Genomic DNA, 20,588 nt, shown 5'->3' with positions numbered 1-20,588 from the left:
GGGAGCCGTAGGCCGCCGTCAGTCCCTGCAAGGAGCCTCTCTGGCGCTGTCACCGCCTTTCCGGGACGGGCTGAGCTGCCCTCCTGGGTCGCCTTGAAGAATGAGGGGGCTTGGACATACAGAAGCAGGACGGGGTGGTTTTAAGGGTGCTTGGGGCTGGCAGGAGCCCGGTCGTCTTGGGAAGTGGCCGAAGAGCTTCAGATGTTTCACACTCCTGTCAGGGAGATGGGAGTAAAGCATCTGTAATGCTGAAAAGTTGCTGCTTAAAATCTGCGACTGGTGCGACCCCGGGGGTGAACTGGTCTTAAATAAGTTTCTGAATGTGGGAGTTGTGTGGCTTGTGAGGAGCTAGGGACGATGGGAGGAGGGAAGGTGACGGGAAAAGTCTGAGGGAAGTTGGGCCTGCGTTTGACGCGTGCATGGATGCTTTTCAGCGTTGCTCAAATGGCTCCTGCAAAGAAAGGTGGTGAGAAGAAGAAGGGACGCTCTGCCATCAATGAGGTGGTAACTAGGGAATATACCATCAACATTCACAAGCGGATCCATGGCGTGTAAGTTCTTGGGTTTTATCAGTGAAATTGGCCTTACGTAAAGTGGCGTTTGGAAATGGGTTCGGTAGTTTTAAACTGCAGAGAACGACAGTCCTTACCTGCACCAATGCTAATGCGTGATGTTTGAGTCCCTTGTGCTACAGCTGTGTACCGAGGAAGCAGCTGTGTACCTGTGCAGACTTATACTTGCAGGTGGCTTTCAGGAACAAGCTTCTTTTTTTTTTTTTTTGTGAGTGTTCGTGGATGTAATACGAAGTTAGAGCTATTTACCTCCGTGCACAGGTTGTCAATCTTTCCCAAGCGAAGTTTAAAATTTAGTCCATTGTAGTAAGTTTCAGAAATTAAATATTGTTATAATCAAATGATTGGCTCCGTGCTTATCACTAAATTGTGTGAGGTGTAAATTGGGGTATGATTTGAGTTAAACAATGTTAGTTGTGTGTAGATGAGAGTAACTTTTTACCTGACAATATGTTGAACCTCATACAAGCGTGTAGTAGTGAAGTGCTTGAGAGGACTTGTTGAGAAACTGCATCTCCCTTTGATTCTCTCTGTATGCGTGCGGCTGCCGTCACATGGAACAAAACTATATCTGAATCAAAACAACTGGTGAAATTGCGGAAGTTAACTTGGAGTAGGAGAGAAATGAGACAGTGGACTATTACAAAACTATGGGTGAGGATGGGAGGCAGTGGTACCTTTAAATGGCAATAAGATGTTCTGGCCTTGCCTGTTGATAGTTTATGGCAATTCAGTCTATTCTTAATGATGACAATCCTGCTATCCTCTTTTCTTTTGGGGTTATCCTCTTTTCGCTTTAGGCACGAAGTACTAGGGGGGAAATACTTTTTGTTTAATGCTTGTCTTGCTTGTAATCACTCACCCACCCCTGATTTCTAGCACTAAATATCAACAGTAGTGTACAAATAATACTAAACGTAGCCCACTGTGGGACCTTAGACCCTACTGCCACTATAGCCGCATGTCACAGTGTGGGTATAATACCTACAGCAAAGCACTTGCGGTGCAGCTGTAACTTTCAGTGTAAATGCCCAGTCATGCAGAATCTGCCCGTAATAGGCATGAGACAAGCTATATTTGTAAAAAAAAAAGTTCTGATGGTGGTCCAGTCATGATGACATGAAGAAAGTAACCATCAAATACCGTTTAGCAGAAGCTGTTACTCAGAATAGCATCAGTTTTGTTCTTCTGCTGTTTATTTCTATACTGAACAGTTCTGTCAAGTTTGTATTACCATTGTTGCACTGCTGTTTTCATAGGCCTTTCATTTAGAGTATCTGTGAAAGGTCTGATCTCTTCAGTCATACTGCAAGAAGTTTTCATGTCAACGTGTTATAAATAAGACTTAAGATCCGGGAGATCTTGCAGTTGCAAAATTTTACGGAAATTCTTAGGCATAACTGTATGTGGTTTCTATTAGGCATAGACATTAAGGTTAGCAGCTGCCTACCAGGGTAAAGGACTGTTCATACTACGATGCAGCTATTGAACTGCTGTTGAACACAATTCTTTCAATTCTATGTTTAGAGAACGTCAGTGGTTGAGTGCTGCAACAAGTGTCCGATGCTGGCAGTTTCCTGAAGTTAAAGAAATTGCTCTTGTGTTTGTCCTAGGGGCTTCAAGAAACGAGCACCGCGTGCTCTCAAGGAAATCCGTAAATTTGCGATGAAGGAAATGGGTACTCCTGATGTTCGCATTGACACTAGATTGAACAAAGCAGTCTGGGCTAAAGGAATAAGGTAGGTTTCTGCAACTTTCCTTACTGGGTGAGGAAGAACCTTTTAACTGTGCATGTGGAGGTGCAGGACTTGGAGGGGTAGAAAAATTTGTATCCTTCTTGCAGCATTTGCATTTTCTTTGCAAATGCTTCCTTTCTTACAATGTGCATGCCAAGCTAACCTTTCTGTCACCGCTACGTTCTGGTCAGCTCCCTCAGTGTACTTGTAGCAAAGCTTCAGTAAACTCTGGAACTGAAAGAACTTTGTTCTACCTCTAATAAGAATAAAGCAAAGGAAAGAAGGAATGCAGGTTTGGGGGTGGGGGGCAGGATTGGGGTATTGTAATACTGTATTACCCCAACCCCTATTATAGCAGACAGTTTTTAGAAACATGGCTTTTTAGTGCTACCTACAGTCCCAGGCTTAAGTACCTGAGATTTGTGTAATGTGTCTGAACAGGATTAGGTTTCGAAGCATGCTGAGTTGATAAATGCTACACAAAGAAATAATGAGGTGTGTTTTAAATAGGGCCATTAATCTTGTCTTGAAAGTACAAGTAGTTTGGGGGCCAAAAAATCACAGCTTCTCTTAAATCGCTGCTACAGAGGCAGCTTATATGGCATTTGGCATGCATGAAGATGGTCCAAAGGGTCTCCTGTGAGGAGTGGGACCTCTTAAACCATAATGAAAGGTTAACTGGTAGGGATTAATACTGTGAGTGATACACTGGCTATGCATGAACCCTTGTTTTAAACCACGTCTTCTAGGAATTAGATTCCTGAGTCTAGCCTATGACAAATTTACAGTCCTTTACCTGGAGTTTTGTGCTTAGGGCAACCCCTCCTTCAAAAACAGAGTGGGAAGATGGAACTAAGTTACCAGATCTTCTGGGCAGGGGTTCTCTGTCCTTCCTGTTAAGCCATTCCAGTTCATACACAAAGAAGAAGTAGCAATTGAGCCAGGTGACAGCATAACTTCAGAGCTTAGTAGTGAGGCTCCTAACCAAGACTTCCTTATATTAACTAGTAGAAGTGTGTTCTGTGGAGCAGGGAGTCATCACATCTGTCTTTCCAGCCTGAGTTTAACTGCAGTTTTCACTAGTTAGAATAGATAATGTATGCAAAGTAAAATATCTTCCTCTGGAAGGATCAGGAGAGGCTAAAATCACCATGTCAGCTAGTGTGATAGTCAGTGATCTAAGGAGTGAAAAATGCTTTTGATTTGTTTCAAGAAGGGAGTAGATCGAAGCAAGTTCCTGTGTCTTAATTATTGCATTCATCTGATTTAGTAAGTATGCTCTGAGAACGTACAGCAAGGAGGAGGTTCCTTCTCATGTTCTGTGGAACAAAGTACTCTGAACAGGAGTTTCCCAAAATCCTGAGTTCATTTGAGGGGGGATGTTACTTTAAAAATGGTGTGGACAAATAATTTTGTGCCTTCCCTCAGCAGCGTATTTTGGGCAGTATTAGGTAAGGATGCTTTGTGAGGAAGAAACGTTGATCAGTTATATGCCCATAAACAAGATCTTGGTTCAGGTCTAATGCTCACTAGAATTTCCACGCGACTTCTGGCATACAGATTGGGCAGTACTCTGACTGTTGACAGGGGCTTCAGGCTTTCAGAACAGATTGTTGTTGGGTTTTTTCCTCACTATTTTCTATTCGAGTAAGAAATGCTTGTTAGTAACAGCTGCTTGCTGATCATATTCACGCTGTGCTTCATGATCATCTTCATAATGTATTTCCTGGATCAGTAGTGGACTGATGATGCACTTCTGACTTTTTGCTCCCACTGGATTATGGATTCATCTTATTCAAGGCTCAGTTAAATCTTTCCTGCTCACTTTAACAAAACAAAAAAAAAGCTCCTCCAGGGCAAACAGTACAGTCTCTAAGGCCCAGGATTTCACTCTTACGATGCTGAGATAGGAACAGAATTGACTCATCATGTCTTTGCACAAATAGACAAAGCTTAAGAATTTGGGGGGGGGTGGGTAGTAACCATGGAGCAAAGAACTTTTCTATGAATTAACAGGTTTTATACATATTTTATTGAAAAATAATCTGTTGTCCTTATTTTAGGAATGTTCCTTACCGTATCCGTGTGCGTTTGTCCAGAAAGCGCAATGAGGATGAAGATTCACCAAACAAACTATACACACTGGTTACCTATGTACCGGTCACAACATTCAAAGGTAAGGTTGCATGCCGTCTCTCTTCATCCGTGCCATGTTTTTCTGAACAAGTAGCAAAGTGGGACAGCTCCTTCTGCAATGTAAAATTCAGATGAAAAGCATGCTGAAGGGGTCAAACTGCTGGCTTAAACTAGCTCTGCTGTAGAGAACAGGGCTGCTAGCTTGCCTGATGAGCATTAAAAAGCAAATACAGAATTCAGTGAAATAATCCTGTAAATTTTGAGAGAATAAAAAACACTGGCCATAGTTGTTAAGGTAGTTTAAGGTTTGCGTTTTCCTACATAAAGTACATCCTCTGATGTCAAAAGCTCAAGCAGGTTGAGCCTTTTCTGCTTGTTATCTGGGAAATATCTTATTTGCGGAATTGATTTAACATGAAGTTTTTAACATTTGGCAAAATACTTGCCTATACAGTTTGCTCACCTCAGCTTTGAAACTGTAGGTGCACTTGTGAATATACGTATATTGCATATACATAAAGGAAATTGTGCTAGTAATAGGTGGTGATAAAATTTCTTGTTTTGCAGGTCTACAGACAGTCAATGTGGATGAAAATTAAACTGATTTTCATTGCAATAAAAGGATAAAAAGAAAGTTTACTCCTAAGTTGTTTTTTTTTATTGTCCAGTCTCTTCAAGCTCTCATCCGTGAAGTGTTGAGTTGAACAGGTGACTAACTCTTAAATTATCTTGCTTTCTTTGGGCTTGTACATAATGGTGTAATTTTCTTAATGAAAGATACTGTAGACTTCTGTTAGATCTGAATGGAATGAGGAGGGGATGCGAATGTTCCTATGTGGGTGGCAAAGTCCTAGTGTTCTTGTTCTGTTCCTGTGGGAATAAAGATTCACTACATAGGTATTTTAAGGTAAGGCCAAATTTGTTTTAGAAAACAAAACAAGCACTGCCCCCTCCCCCGCCAAAAAAAACCCACCCAAAAAAACAACTCCTGTTAGATCAGTTCTTCATATACGTAATCTCTGGTGGATGAAGTAAACTCCCTGCATTTGGTCCCCCGCTGGTCTCCTAGGCAGAATCAGTAGACTTCTCTCAAGCAAGTCTGTGCACTGCACGGAACCATGGGGTTCTGACCAGTGAATTAATTGTGAGCGTGCTGGCTTAGAGAATTTGTGTAATGAAGTAGGGACTAAAGGCACTTAACCTTCCATAAATCAATAAATACTGTCAATGCAAGTCTAGTACAAAAAGGGTTTATTGAAAAGTGCATGTTTTCACAGACCAACATCGGAAGCATAGTCCATGTACACTTAACATTTCAGCAAGACATACAAATTGGAATACGATCAAATATATTAAAATAGTTTCAATTACCAGCATTGAAACAGTTTTCAGTATTAGTGCAAAAAAGGCAACCCAAACAAACTGCGGACAGTAGCTGAGAAGTGTTTTCCCGTTTAAAAAAAAAAAAAAAAAAAGGACAACTGGAGCCAGCCTCTGCTCTCCCTGTGCGGAAGAGGGCTTCAGTGTCTTCACACTGTAGACAGATGTTTCCTTTTACATTCAAAACAAGAACATAATTAATAAATCAATGGCACAAAACAAACCTACACACCCTTTAGCTTTTAAAGCTCTTAAACTGAAAACCACAGACCAACAATTTTTTTATCAAAAGTCCACTGCTAACTGAAAGCCTTTTACAGTATGTGCTTTGGCATAATTTCAGTGCATTTCATTTTTGACAGATTTGCTACTACTGCGTGTTTAGTTTTGTCTGTTCACCCCGTGACTGGCAGCTCATTCCATTTGTTTTGAGACTATATTGATTTAGCTTTGCATTCTCAAGTTTTGGCTTTAGTTCTAAGGGCTTTTCAAAGAAGTTAACTAACGACTGTTCAGTCAAGAGGGATGCTAAAATATGTTCAAAAGAGACAGTCCAGTCCCCTTCAGTCACAGGTGAAGGTTGAGAGTCTTTGTGAGGGGTCTTCACAGTGTCAGTAAAAACAGCATCCTGATCTGAAGCAGAGGCCTCGGGCTGCGAGGTCTCAGGCTGTAAGTCCTCAGTGAACTCGTCCGATCCGCTCCCCAGGCTGATGCTTCTTTGTCCTACTTCTCCAATCTGAAGTAACAGCGTGGTCACAGTGGCAATGGCTTGATACAAATCATTCTCCTCTGGATCTTCATGAAACATGCTATACAAGGTTTTGCAGAACTGAATGAATTCCCTCTGTAAAGGATGAAAAACCAAAATCAAACTATTGAACAGCCACGCTATGGGTAACTAGGAGTCAGGCGAGGGCACAGTACTGCAAAGGCAGGCAGAATGCTCTGTACAGACTTGAACGTTTGTAACTGCTGCCTGCATTTTAAAAGATGTTCGCGAAGGGATTTCAACCCCCACTGATGCTAGGAAACCTTGGTGCTGCAAATTAGAAAGGGAACAGGGCAGAAAAGTATTTTGCTGCCTTGATGAAGGAGATCAGGACCTCTCAGATGACCAAAGGGCAAGTGAGATAGGACGCAAGAGATGATTGATAGATCTGTTACTGGTGGAAAACTGGTGGCTGTTACACAGAACAAACTGCAACCAGAGTAGCCACCCACAGGCTTGCAAGCAACTTCCCTTCTGCCGTTTCTCTCTCTTTCCCGTCTTTTTCTTGTAATAAAATGCAGACATCGCTGCCCAACCCCTTTCTCTCCTTCCTTCCTTCCCTCACTCACCCATCACAGATGATTACTAGGCTATGAGAGGACATTTCTGTATCCTATTATGAAATTTGTGAGCTCTTGAGTTTCTTACAGTCACAGGATGGATAATTCAGGGCAAAGGGACCTCAGAAGTTCCATCAAGTGATGTCTTTATGAGAGATTATGCTGAGCTGAAAGGTTGGGTATATGCCAACAATTTAAAACTTTATTTAGCAATGCCAGCACAGAAGGGATTCTGGGTGTAGTCCCATCTTTCTTTGCATGTTCGTACATTTGTTTTACTAATACAGGACCCTTTTCCCTCCAGTAGATTTCCTCATGCCAACAACATACACAAAGCTCTACTGGCATTAGGGAGGAGATGGTAAGATGATGAGAGCCTTCAGCTGTCAATGCAGTTCTTCTAGTCAGCATTTGGCTATGACAGGTCAAGTCCCAGTTGGTGATGGACTAAGAAGTCACCAGTTTGGTGGAGAGGAGGTCAGGGAAGACAGAACAGCAATATGCATTCTCAGGAATGCTCTGGGCTTGGCAGGAGGGCTTTTTCCAGCCTGAATGAGCCTGTTTTCCAGCCTGTTACGCTGCAGATGAGGGTAAGTAAGTCTGAAATTCTTTCTATTCACCAGGCAGTCTGAGGCAAGGGAGCTGCTAGAAAGGTGGTTGAGGGTTTTTAAACATGATGCCTGCTCCCTGGATCAGAGTAGCCCAATCCTTGATATCTGAAGGACTGAATCTAAGCTCAGGCTTAAGTTACACTTTCTCAGAAAGAGCTAAACTGTTTGTATTTAGTCATTTCATTTTTGAGTACCCTCCACTTCTTTAAAAACAGACCATAGCCCCTAGTATACATACCTGGCTCATTTTTGGCAATTCTTTTTCAGTTTTGGTATCCTTTTCTTTGGCTAGATCCTTCAGCATCTGCTTCAACTGCTTTTGGTAATCTACTGCATCACCTTTTTTGGAGCAGATACAAAAAGGAGAATTAGTTTTCAAGTCGCTGGAGTAAATTGACATTTCAAAATAAAACCCAGAGAGCAGAGATAATGGAGTCGGTTATCTCATATGCACACGCATTAGAGAACCATTTTGGACATACCATTTGCTTTTCCAATGACTAGTGGTCTTGAAGTTGACAGCAAAGGATTCTTTAATGGTGACTGGCTGTCTCGCTCATTTTCTGTGAGAGCTAGCCAAAAAAAGTGACAAATGTAATGATGTATCCTTCCAATGCTACATAATGGTTATATATTTATGCTTTTAAAATTTACATATTTGAAGAAAGCAAAATAATTGGGCAAAGATGTTTTTAAACAGTACTTCATTATACTGTAAAATTATGTTAATGTAAGTAAGACTGGTGGCTGCAGTGAGAGAGTTGGAAATCTGCCAAGAATGGCACAGTTAATTAAAAACTTTGCAGAGAGAAACTACCACAGAATTTTGTCACCTAATCAGAACTGGATCAAGATGCGATAAGGAGATTTCTACTGTGCATGGAGTACCAGCCATCCAGAAATGTTATTCCATATAATTGGCTGCAAAAGATCTCCGAACGCAGCAGATGTGAGCCTTGACATTGTGTATCTATAAATTTCACCCAAAAAGGTTTTGACTGGAGTAAATTTCAAAATGCGGTGAGCATAACTACAAATGCAAATCCTATAAGCTCCCAGCTGAAGGAAGCAAGATAGGATTCTTCATTAAGCAGCCTTTTCCCAAAAGCTTTAAGCAAGAGTTTTGAGGCAAACTGAGGTATTCACTCCCTTTCAAATTTCTTACCAGGTGGGATATGCAGCTTATATAGTAACTTTATCTTTTCATTCATTTCTCCATTATACATAACATCTGCAAGAAAAAAAAAAAAAGAACAAGAAGGAAGTGGACCAGAGCATTTACTTCCACAGTTTAAAATAAATCAGGCATTCTCTGTGCACAAAAAATAATTGTTTGCACTGGACAATACATGAAAACATATGGTCAGTATATTACAGTGAAATATTTCAAGTAGTGCCTGTCAGTGAGGAACAGCAGGTGAGAGCCATCTGGTTTGGTCTTTGTTCTTGTGAGTGGGAGTACCTAGCCCTGTGAAGCTTCAGCATCGTTTAAAAATATGAAGGAGAATGGCAGGCAATCTAGCAAAGGCTGTTTGCTGCCACAGATTAACAGGACTGTGAGAGGAGAGAGACAGAAAACTCCCTTTGGGGCCATCACATTCTTAATATTTCTGCCCTTCAGCTCTTACTGCTTTTCTGTAGCATAAGGCCAGAAGAGGTAACTACTTCACATGTAATACAATTCACGTTTTCAATGACCAGTAGAAATGAGATTCTAAACTTCCAAATGCACTGAAACACTGTGAAAAACTTAATTTTTAAAGTTGTATCCCTCTAAGACTCAAAATCATGTAACAATATAATACAGGTTGGCTTGGTTCACATAAAAAAATTCTAGAAAGCTTAAGTGGCGAGAATACTGATTTACTGATTTTTAATGAAGCTTTGAACGTTGATTCATTTGTTTCACGTGGCATCAGGCAACAGTTGAGATGTGGCTCCTTCTTCTTCAGCCAGATTTTGGGACGGGCAGCCTCATCTCATTAGAACAGCTGGTGGCCTCAAGACCAACCCAGCACAGCTCTCGGTCCCTGCTGGCCAGATTGTTTTTTGTTCTGCTTATTGTCAACATAGAAGGCATGCAGCAGTCAGTTGTGTTAAGATTAAGTCTTCAAGAAGCAGTTACAAAGAGGTATACTGAGATTTCAAAGATATACTGAGAGCAACAGTCCGGTAGAGAAGATTTCCTAGCCTTCCGCACAGACCCAAGTATAATTTTAATTCATAAAATATTTTCAACAAAATTACTATTGTCCGAGAAATCAAATATTTTAATACAATATTCGATCATGTCCTTAGGCTGTCTTTTAAATCTAATCGACTTCAGGTGATTTGATCACAAAGAATTAGTAAAGGTCACTGGTCAGGCTAATTACAAGCCCAAGAAAACCATCTGCCCGCATCCTCCCCTGGCAGCTGCATGGCATTTCAACATCTGTGTCTCACCCACATGCCACCCCCGACCTCTGCCCACCTTCCACCCCTCAGGGGAGGCGATACCTAAGCAGCTGGCCAGCCCCTTGAATTCAATCAGCCGGTCCATGTTCTCATCCAGGAGCCGGAAGGTCCTTTGGGCGAGGACGTCGGTGTGCTCCCCGCAGGTCCAGGGGGAGACCAGCCTGTACAGGTTAACGAACTGCTGGGCATCGATGCGGTACTGCTCGGCGTACGGTCTGCTGGGGTCGTGCCGCTCGACGACCGGACTCGTCGTGTCCCAGTAACACCTTATTAAATGTTCCTTCTAGGAGAAATCAAGAGGTGGAAAAGGGGGGATTGCAGTGTGTGGTATCAGAGAGAGTGCAACCGGCAGAAAAAGGCATTCACATCAAAGTATGCTGGAAATGCTCACAATTCTCTTTGAGCGAGGTGTTATAACGATACCAAGACCGTTCCTGTGAGAAAAAGCAAAGTATGAATCTTTAATTAGAGCAGCCAAGCACTCCCATGATTTCCAATGGATAATTAATAGATTTGAAGGGAGACTGGCAGATCCTTAGAAGAAATTCACTGCAGGCTACTGAAACTCTGTTAGCCACATCTGGCCCGGGATGTCTCTAACCAGCCAAAGTGACAGAGTCGGAGAAAATTCAGGGTAAGCGTTATACATTCTTGACCTGCTCATTTATTCTCTCTCAGACCTCTCCATTTGGATACTGTACCTATTAGTCTTCCCCTAGGGACTGGCTGATGCAAAACAAAGAGTCCTAACAAAACGAGCTGTCCTGGGGGAGCAAGGGAGCTAACGATAAAGGAAACACCACCAAGAAATGAAACGAGGAAAGTGGAGGAGTGCAAGCCAGTCAAAGCTCAAAAAGAGAGCAGCAAGGAGCAGGAGGGAAGCACTGCAGAGCAAGCCCCAGCAGCATCGTCTTACAACCACTAATGGAGGGAGGATACAGCTGCTCTTAGCCACAAAGCTACGCAACATTAAGAACATAGCACAGTCATATTCTCAGTACCTAGTATTTATGGCTACGAACAATACACAAAAGAAATGGTCCCTTAAGGGCGATAATTACATGCTTGGACCTCTAAATCAAGTATAGTTGTATAAGCTTAGATATCCCTGTCTCCTTAACTTACAATAGTTCTTTCAAGTATCAGCTTGACAGAAAGGAACTGAAGTAGAAACTGCTTTTAGTTCTAAAAAAAAATTAAAACTATTAGGAAATTGGGAACAAACAGCAAGGACACAAGTTTGTGGCGATTTTTTCCCCCATGGAGAACAGTCTGCCTTTAAAGAGCATTAAGAGAGCAGGACTTAAAAGTACTGCAGAGCTCCCAGTGAGCAGAGCTATGTATTATTTAATTTACTCTGCATGTGAAAGTTACCAGAACCTAATTTCTCGTGGGCCATTTCCAAGCAGCAAGTTAGAAAGGAAACTCTGAAGCAATTCTCCTTTGAAGGATCAATACATTACTATTCCTCTTTAACAACTGGGCAACCACAGAAAGGATGAAATGACAAGATCCCATCCGAATAGTACTGCCCAGGCAGAGGACACGAGGTCTGCACTGCACAGCGACAGCTCAAGTTACACCCAGAAGCCTCAAATAGGTGCATCCCCTATTTTTCAGGGGGACCAACCTTGAACAAGTCGTACAATTCCTCTAAATCTTCAGGAAGAATCGAAACATCTGGGATGACAACTCGGAGCTTAAAAAGAAAGAAAATCATGTTAGTGACAATCTTTCCTCCCATCATCACTGACACGGGCAGGCCCACAAGCCCCGCAGGGACTATATTTACGTGGTACCGCTGAAAACTGCAGCATTGAAAAATCTTTGCAATTTTTCCCCCTTTTTTAGGTTCACCGGTTGGACAGATCCGTGAAAAGAGAAATCCCTCAAGGGCTATTAGAAACAAAGACGGGAAGTCCCTAAGCTACGGGTCACAGGAGGCCAGGGAAGCATCGCATCGCGCTCGCTCTCTTCTTATGCTCTTCCCCAGGCATCTGCCTAGGGCCACGGTCAGAGACAAGACACTGGGCTGGACAGTCCTGCAGTTGTTCTTAACGTTAAAGCCACCCTAGAAAATAATGCACGTGGCCGCAATAGAGAAACCAAACCCATCAGCATCCCAGGAAAGAGCTTTTTCCAGAGTCAGTAGTGATTCTTCTTTTTTTGAAGATCTGGTGGTGCCTTTTAAAAAACGAAAGCCTTCTGCCTCCAGAGAGGAGATGTTAAGCTACCCCCGTCGAAACAATACCCTACTCACCACATTTTGCTTTGTTGTGTCTTCGTGGCTTTGCAGGACACGGATTCGGTGTTTGTAGCGCATGTGCTCTATCTGCGCCACAGAGTGGTCTCCAAATTTCTACAAGGGAGGAGCAGAAGTTTATTATTTTTATAGTATTTTATGACATTTGTATTTCTTATTTATTTACTGGAAACACAACTTTTGAAGTATTGTGAGTCCTTGAAGAAAAAGCATACCCAGTCTCTAACTGATGTGTCAGTATAGGTATTTATACTACACCTAGCATTGTGCATTTGAGCACTTACTCAAGGAATCTGTAAAGATATGTATTAACTTTCAAAACATCCATGTTAAATTTAACCTTTTTCTTTTTAAAAATTGTAAGTTAACTGATCGGTAGACACGGAGCTGTATTTTACCTCGTAGGAGTCATGAATTAGGTTAGCTATTTCAGTCACTGGCGAGGCTTCCTGGTCGTCACTGAAGAACGCGTGGTGATTACCAATAGGTGGCAGAGGGCTTTCCTCATTTTTGACATTCTCTAAAAACCTGAAGGGAAGAAATATAAGCAACACAGATTACTCTGCACTGTGGTCTTCTCAATATAAATAAGCAAACAAGTCTTATGGCTCAGACTGAGAAATAGATTGGTTTTTGGGCTGCTAGGCTTTTTAAAAATGCCTTCACGATTACTCATCCGAGGAACGGCAAGCCAGCCAAATGACTAAACGCTGCCCAAGGAAGAAAGCTTCTGTCTCCTTGAAGTCTGGAGCAGGAAGCCCGTCACTCTAGGGAAGGCACGAAGAGCAGCAGTAAATATTGCACATTGACGCAGTCGATGCATGTCTCGGCACTGCCAGGAAATTTCACAGGACATCTACTCGTCCCATGTACAAAGCCCATTGTTTAAGGCAGGCACTGCGAAAGCAGCAGCAGCAAGGTAACACGGAGGGTCCCGCCGGTGCCTACAGAGCGCTGTCGATATCACGACAGCACCCAAATGCCTTTGTTTTGCGGCAGAACGGCCCGCGATGGAAGGAGCACTCCCGCGTGGCCATACCTGCTCAGGATCATCAGGGCCTGCCCGTCGTCCTTGCTGTTACACAGATCCACGGCGTTGGCTTCCAGTATGGCCAAGCCCAGCTGGAAAATGGCTTTGATCCCGTCATAGAAGAAGCAGTCCACAACATTCACAGCACTTTCCAGGGGCATGATGCTAAGGAAAAGGGTAAGGAACCATGAAAGAGAGATGGAAGCTAAGGTTGTCAGATCCTTCATATGTTCAGCCAGCTCTGGAAGTTGCTCTTTTATAAGCTCCTCGAACACCGACTGGTCTACCTGAGCACCTGCAAGTCATAAAGAAACAGTATTAGCCAGGACTGACATAGGAAAAAAAATTCTTTAAAGCTAATGATCGCTGTCAATTATCTACTGCAAGACTTTCTTAAAATTTAAACTGACAAGATACGCACACCCCTACAATGAAAAATACCATTATCTTACTGCTGTGATCTCAGCTCCAACCCTCATGTCCGTAATCCTTACTGCACAACTTTCTGCAAAAAGACCATGTTGGTTCTGCTAAGGGCCTTTAGGGTGCAATGAAATAGTAATAGCAGCAGCTGTTGTTTTTGGCTAAAAGAGCACATAACAATTAAGTGCTAGCGAAAGCAATCTTAAAGCATTTTACTGTTCGACTTGGGATCTATGCAATGAAAATAAGACAGTACACATTCCTCTCCAGTGTACGCACTCAAGCAAGCGGGCAGTAGAGCTTTCATTCTAAGTGAGAAAATGTAAGATGGAAATCCAGATATGGCTACACACACTAAGCAGGAAGAAAAATATTTACACATAAATATATGCGCAGATATAAATATATACTTGCATGCATATATACATATGCATATATTTTAAGAACAAAACATTTCTGCAATGCCCAGATATAAGCTTTCCTAACTGTCCCAACCAGTCTTTCTAAAAGGAGCAGATTTGGGCTCTGTTCCTTCTGTTTTAGCTACTAGCTTAGTCCTGCTTTGTCAGCAGCTATTGTAGAATCAATATAGTTTCATATCATTGAAGTGGCCTCTGTCTACAAACCAGTTCTGCCACATCAGGAGCTTTAACCGAAGATGCTAGAAGTTAAAAATGTGCCTGAATATAAAATGCAGTTAGCTTTTCAATTATTTTGCTTTTCAAGTTATTTCGTTTCTTTCTCATAGTCCATATTTTGCTAATATTAGGAGACCACTTTAATTGCTACGAAATTCCGGAGACATATATACCCTTAGCACTTAAAACTTCTGTTGGCCAAAAGCAGAACATAACCTGGACAATTTGTGGCAGAGAGCCAGCATCTTTTGGCTTTGCATCCAAATCATAAAAAAACTGATAGGACATTTCTCTGTCTTTAGAACTTCTCACATCAAGCCACAAAGAGCTTCTGCTGGTGGCTGAACAAACATTACAACACCACAAATCAAAAACAAGCGCCCAGGGACATGCAAAGAGCTTTTGAGAACACATCAAGCATGGTGCTTTGCTTTGAAGAGAGAGCCTTTTCACATCAGATGATCATAAATAAGAAGGGTAAAGAAAACAGAGGAGAAAACGGACTGGGGTTACTCAACAGAGAGCAGCTTTTTGTTTGTTTTTTTAACAAGCTTAATACAAACAATTTAATAGCCATAGTTAACAGAGACCAAAAAAACCAGAGCTGGTTTTAGGGGTATTTGAAGGAAGCCAGAGACAGATAGGCAGACACATATAAAAAGATCATTCCAGGCTCATAGGCAGCATGGGAGAGATTGGCAAAAGCAGAGGTTTAAAAGAAATGTGCAATGCTACCCAGATCTTTTGCAGAAGATCATATTATAATTAAGTGTTGACAGTGTAGACAGAAGTCAAGCAGGTGTATTCAAAGTTACTTTTATGCCCATGTTTTCATTAGGCTCCCAGAAACCACGATACCTGAGCAACTGAATCTCTAATTTATTACAGCATGAAACCATAATGAGGTAGGAGAATACCAGAGTATCCATTTAAAAAATGATGACCCAAGATGCAAACTAAATGACATCTCCAAGACTGAAAGGGCAAATCAGAGAAATAAAGTGAGGTTTTCACTGTTTCAAGAATTGTAATAGCAAGATGATGACAGTCTAACAGATGAAGTGGGGTGAGATGGCACGCTAACCTGAGGATAGGATGTGCGTGACCCTTGCCACCGCTCTTGACCCAAGTACAACTTGTTTCTATCTTCCAGCTATCTGCTTATAATTTTCTCCATGCATTGCAGAAGGGAGACGAACAGAGCGAGTTCCTGACGTAGGAAATAATGGGGGCCAGCCCTGCCTGCAGGCTTTTCCTATTTGCAAGCAGTGAAACGATGAAAAGGCTTGTTAAAAGACAGAGCGGTCATTGCTGGCAAGGCTGAAGGAGGGAGATGGTCATATGATAAAAATAAAAAGGTTGAGTAGGACTGAATTGCCTAAGTTTTGAAAGCAGAAATTATAAATAAATAAATAAATAAAAGATTTTGAATGTCATGAGGAAAAGACCCAAGAGAAGATGGAGCTAAGAAGGCCTGTTATAACCAAGGTCATTAATTCAGTAGCTGTTTTAATTGTAGAGATTACTGCCTGACACTGAAGAGGAAAAGCACAGCAACGGGTACCAAGGTCAGAGATCACCAAAGTCATAGAGAGATCAAAATTTGGACAACAGTGTTGGCAGTGCGGACAAAGAGGAAGAGTTGGGTCTCGGAAGTGTTATTGCAGGAAGAAACAATACAAAGTTTAGACAAGAGCTGGTTGCAAATCAAAAAAGAAGGTCAACTGGAATGTGAAGCCAAGAACACTAACTAAGCAACAGGAACCAGAGGAGGAGCAGAGTGGAGAAGATCAGTAGCACCGATTTGGCCACACTACGGTCTAGGGTAAATCAAAGCTGCAGAAGTAACTGCTCAGTGAAGCACCACACTGCAAAAGTGCATTGCTGCCGTTCGACTAGGGGGAGCAGGGGAACTTCTGAGCTGAAGCCCCTGGCTCTTTGCACTGTGGTGAGCCATGGCAGTACCTCTACTTGCCCTTTCCTTTGGGTACAGAGGACAGGAAAACAGAGAGACAGGACAACCAAGACTATCAGCACTCAAGCAGTGTAGGCTGTAGCCATCGCGAGTGACAGGCAAGATAGAAACCCAAAATTAAGTACAACTCAGGGCAGCGATATGGCCATCCACGTGGGACCACTCAAGTTTGTTTGGGTGTGCAGAATGCTACTTATGGGAAATAACCCAGCAAGCACCAAAATCATCAGTAACTCAAGGCAGGCCCTAGGCTAATGATATCTAGAAATGCACAAGGATAGATAAAGCTGTGTTTCTTTTTTAATCAAGGAAGGAGACAGGCAAACATGGGAGTAAGTCATTGAGATGGCAGTTTAAAGTCACAGTTGGAGACAAGAACCAAACTTCTTACAGTGCCCAATCCACTAGTTGAAAATACCAATGGCATTCAAAGCACCACAAAACATCCCAAGCATCCAGCTAACTTTGGAATAACTCTGCTTTAATTTACCTTACCTGCCAGTTCAGTGACAAGACAGTAACTGCAGCGGCACAGTGTCAGGAGGGAGGTATGACAAATCCCGTCCTCCAAGCAAAAGATCAGAAATCTTCTCAGACATCTCCTCCTGCTCCCCAGGCAGTACACGAGCGCCCGCACCATTTCAAGCTCCCAGAACCACTACTGCCAGGGATTTCCTCCTATCCCCACCTCCTCACAAGTGACCCCCATCCCTCCCTTTGCTACGGTGATGGTGTAACAGCAGACACTGTAACTAAAGAGTAAGGTTAGCATTAAAGAGGGAAAAGCTACCGAACATTTCTTTGCAAAGTGACTGCAAAGAACAAGTACTTTTTCTTGTATGCATACCTGCAATTACTGCGTCAAGCTGCTCAGCCCCTCTCTTTCTGTGCAGTAGGAAGACATCTGCACAACAGTCTTAAAAATAGCTGCATTGCAAAGAACAGGAGACATAGCACATGCAGTACAAGGCACGCACTGCAGAGGGACTGGGCTTATTTCTTAACGCAGCATCTCACATTCAGAGGGTTTTGTATCAGCCCTCATTACAAAGGGCCAGTTTAGATGCAAGCCTGTATTACTGCAGCAGCCAGGCCACGCAGACAGGTCAGATCAGAAATAGCTACTCTAGCAGATCTTTCCTGGGTCCATTTTAAACAGCTCAAGTCTCTAATACTGAACACTCCTAACCAAGACACGCAAACTCTTCTATTTTTACCTAACAGGCAAAAGCGCCACCGCCTTCTGATCAACAAGAAAAAAAAAGAAAAAAAAAAAAGTAAAAGCCGAGCTTATATTTATAGTTCTTGCAGTTCAAACCCTTCAAACCGAAACCAACCCTAGCTGGAACCTGAGCTGTCCCGGCACACTGCGCTAGTCGATGAAACCAACCCTAGCTGGAACCTGAGCTGTTCCGGCACACCGCGCTAGTCGACGGAGCACCTCACCCGTGGGGTCTGGACCTCAGAAGACCCTGAGCATTTTACTCACCCCAGTGGCCATTCGGCTGCCCCTTCCCAGTTAGCAAGAAGAGAGGCACGAGCTCACCTATCACCCGGTGATTGAAGTAATCCGGCAGCATTCGCTCGCACACAGCAACCAGCAGCCAAAAGGCTTCTTCCTCTTTGGCATACAACAGCAACACGGAGGTCAAAATATTCATAGACTTACAAGGGCAAAGAAGAAAATGGGATTTGTTAGTGACAGCGAATCCTACTAACAAAAGCTAAATTGTGGGTATTTTTAAAGAAAGAACGTGATGTAAACAACTAAAAAAAACAACAAGCAAGAGAAAGGTAATAGACAGTGAACATATAATTGCAACCCAAAGGCATAACAAGTTTTTCAAGCTTATGTATACTGTATTATGTATACTGTGTATTTCCTAAGTGCAATAGGAAACAATGGAGAAAAGCACAGTACTGGGTTTGCCCAGGTACAAAGTAGGTAACTGATAGTGCAAGATGTTTTGGGGCTGCTTTCTCCCTCTCCCTGTATTTGTATTTCAAAAGAAGATAAGGAATCTGGAACCGGTCTGATGTTAATCAGAATTCAGGGAGCTGCACAGAAGGTAAAGTTATTATTTTAGCTGGCCAGCTGGGTAAAGTATTTCATAATTTGTCATCAATTTCTGCAGAAAGGAGCAGAAATTTAGTTCACTAAACCTCTGCCCCAGTGTTCTACATGAATCTAATCTGTGCAGGCCAGCTTACTTTGCACTGTCTCCAAGTATTGGGTAAGAAACACACTTTCGAACAAACAGAAGCATCAGAAACATTTTTTTCCCCCTCCTTTAACTCTAATTGCAGTTTGCAAAATGCTGAGCGAAGACTTTTGTTAAGCCGGAGTACCAGCCTATGCACTTGTTTTCCAGAGTAAATCACATATAATGTCTAAAATTATGTATTTTTTGTAACTAAAAAGACATTATTTATCAAAACCACCACTAAAAATACTCCCAAGAGAAGGATAGAACTGAGACAGCATAAAGAGGAAAGAAAACAGCATTACCCCGCTGGGGGTTTTTCACCTGGCAGTATCCTATTTTGGGGTTCCTGTGCGCGTACGCCGTGAGCACCCTTCTCAAGGCGGCTATCCCTGTCTCGCTCTGGAAGGCAGGGTGCTCGGGCAGCGAGCGGTGGAGGTCACGTTCGATCTCCTCCGTCGCCATACAGCACTTGCCCATGGAGGCCTCCACCAAATGTACGTAGTAACCGGGATGCGAGGCGAGATCCGTCACGGCATCTGAAGGCAGCAGGGAGAGAGAAAGAGGAAGACGCAAGTGGATTAGGATGATGCTAAACTTAGTGTTGTGGGTATTACTGCTCGAAAGGATGTGAGCAAGATGGTTTTCCCCAAGGTCCTTGAGTTTAATGAAATCTCCAGACCTAAAAGAAATAAAGTCCTAACAGAATATGTGTCTTGAAAACAAAATCAGTATTAGCAAAGCTTATATGACACAACATCATTCAAAACACCTTAATATTGACATTGAGCAGAAAACTTCCCCAGCAGAAAGTATTACTGGGAGAAATGTACTCAGTGCTGTTCACACCCTCCAAGGAGGAAAAACTCCACATGAAGGAATACTTTTTACAAATGTTTGAACACGTTGTATACTGGATTAAGGATTAAACTTGAGATCATATTTATAAGCACATTCTGGCTCTGCCAGATCTGTGGGTGAAACGAGTTGTTTTTTCCATCTCCAGTTTCTATTACCCCTGCCAACATTCAACAAGAAGCAGGAGTAGGACTGCTGACTTCAAGATGTCATTATTTTGCAATAATTTGATTTGTCTAGGGTTAAGTCAATATTTATGCTACAATCTAATTATTGCTTGAAGACGAACATTATTTTATGAAAACATGACGTTAATTTTAAATTACACAGATGAAGCAGATGTTACTTCAATTCTTCTGCACATCATGTCATATTACCCTGAGATAAAAGTTCTACAGATCTACCTAGGTACGTCCTTGCACTTATTAGTTCAGTAGCTGATCATCTCTCTTCTGTAAGCACTATCATAAGCTCCATGTAAACAATATTTAATTGCCCTTGGGAGATTTCTTGCCTAAATGTTTTGCCCTGGTCAGAATCAGATGATGCTACAGCCAACATTTCAAAGAGTGCTCACCTGAGAAAAGCAGCCAGAGTTTGCCTCTTAAGGATTCAGGGATTCCCATTGCAACAAGTTTTCTGATCTTCTCTGTGCGAAACATGCACACGGTTCTGCCGTATTCTACAAAATGGTCATCCCACAGACTCTCCTTGATTTGCTCCCTAGACTGGGAACAAGAGGATATATTTTAAAAGAACAAATCGTGTGTATGTGAGAACTGGTAAACAGAAACATTTTACATATTAGAAATTCTGCAAGTTATTTCCATTACCAATGGATATGGAAAGTGCTCTAAGGACTACAACTTTCCCCATTTTGCATATGGAATTCACCTCACAGGGGGAGCGCAGAACTGATCAGACAGGGAGAAAAATTATAAATATTCACCAGAAAGAAAGGGGGGGGGGGGGGGAG

At 42.3% G+C, this 20,588-nt stretch overlaps 2 protein-coding genes across 2 annotated transcripts in view; one reads left to right on the top strand and one right to left on the bottom strand.

Annotated features, from left to right (window-relative positions):
- The first annotated feature begins 439 nt into the window (after window positions 1-439).
- RPL31 (ribosomal protein L31) lies at window positions 440-5,203 on the top strand. The gene is made up of 4 exons (XM_009574295.1): window positions 440-551; window positions 2,186-2,311; window positions 4,372-4,484; window positions 5,012-5,203. The coding sequence occupies exons 1-4, from the start codon at window positions 445-447 to the stop codon at window positions 5,041-5,043; spliced, it is 378 nt and encodes a 125-aa protein (XP_009572590.1). The 5' UTR covers window positions 440-444; the 3' UTR covers window positions 5,044-5,203.
- An 829-nt stretch (window positions 5,204-6,032) lies between these two features.
- The window catches only part of TBC1D8 (TBC1 domain family, member 8 (with GRAM domain)), a gene marked incomplete at its 5' end in the record, with an annotated part of 35,767 nt that continues 21,211 nt past the window's right edge, over window positions 6,033-20,588 (bottom strand). The window contains 12 exons of the mRNA XM_009574296.1: window positions 6,033-6,668; window positions 8,003-8,103; window positions 8,247-8,336; window positions 8,930-8,995; window positions 10,264-10,504; window positions 11,852-11,920; window positions 12,482-12,580; window positions 12,883-13,012; window positions 13,524-13,809; window positions 18,097-18,214; window positions 19,079-19,293; window positions 20,190-20,340. Of these exons, the coding sequence (XP_009572591.1) occupies window positions 6,195-6,668; window positions 8,003-8,103; window positions 8,247-8,336; window positions 8,930-8,995; window positions 10,264-10,504; window positions 11,852-11,920; window positions 12,482-12,580; window positions 12,883-13,012; window positions 13,524-13,809; window positions 18,097-18,214; window positions 19,079-19,293; window positions 20,190-20,340 (2,040 nt within the window). The remainder of the gene's footprint in view (window positions 6,669-8,002; window positions 8,104-8,246; window positions 8,337-8,929; window positions 8,996-10,263; window positions 10,505-11,851; window positions 11,921-12,481; window positions 12,581-12,882; window positions 13,013-13,523; window positions 13,810-18,096; window positions 18,215-19,078; window positions 19,294-20,189; window positions 20,341-20,588) is intronic.

This window comes from Fulmarus glacialis, unplaced genomic scaffold (genome assembly GCF_000690835.1).
Source record: "Fulmarus glacialis isolate BGI_N327 unplaced genomic scaffold, ASM69083v1 scaffold16703, whole genome shotgun sequence".
Taxonomy (NCBI): domain Eukaryota; kingdom Metazoa; phylum Chordata; class Aves; order Procellariiformes; family Procellariidae; genus Fulmarus; species Fulmarus glacialis.
This window is presented reverse-complemented; position numbering and strand designations above follow the sequence as displayed.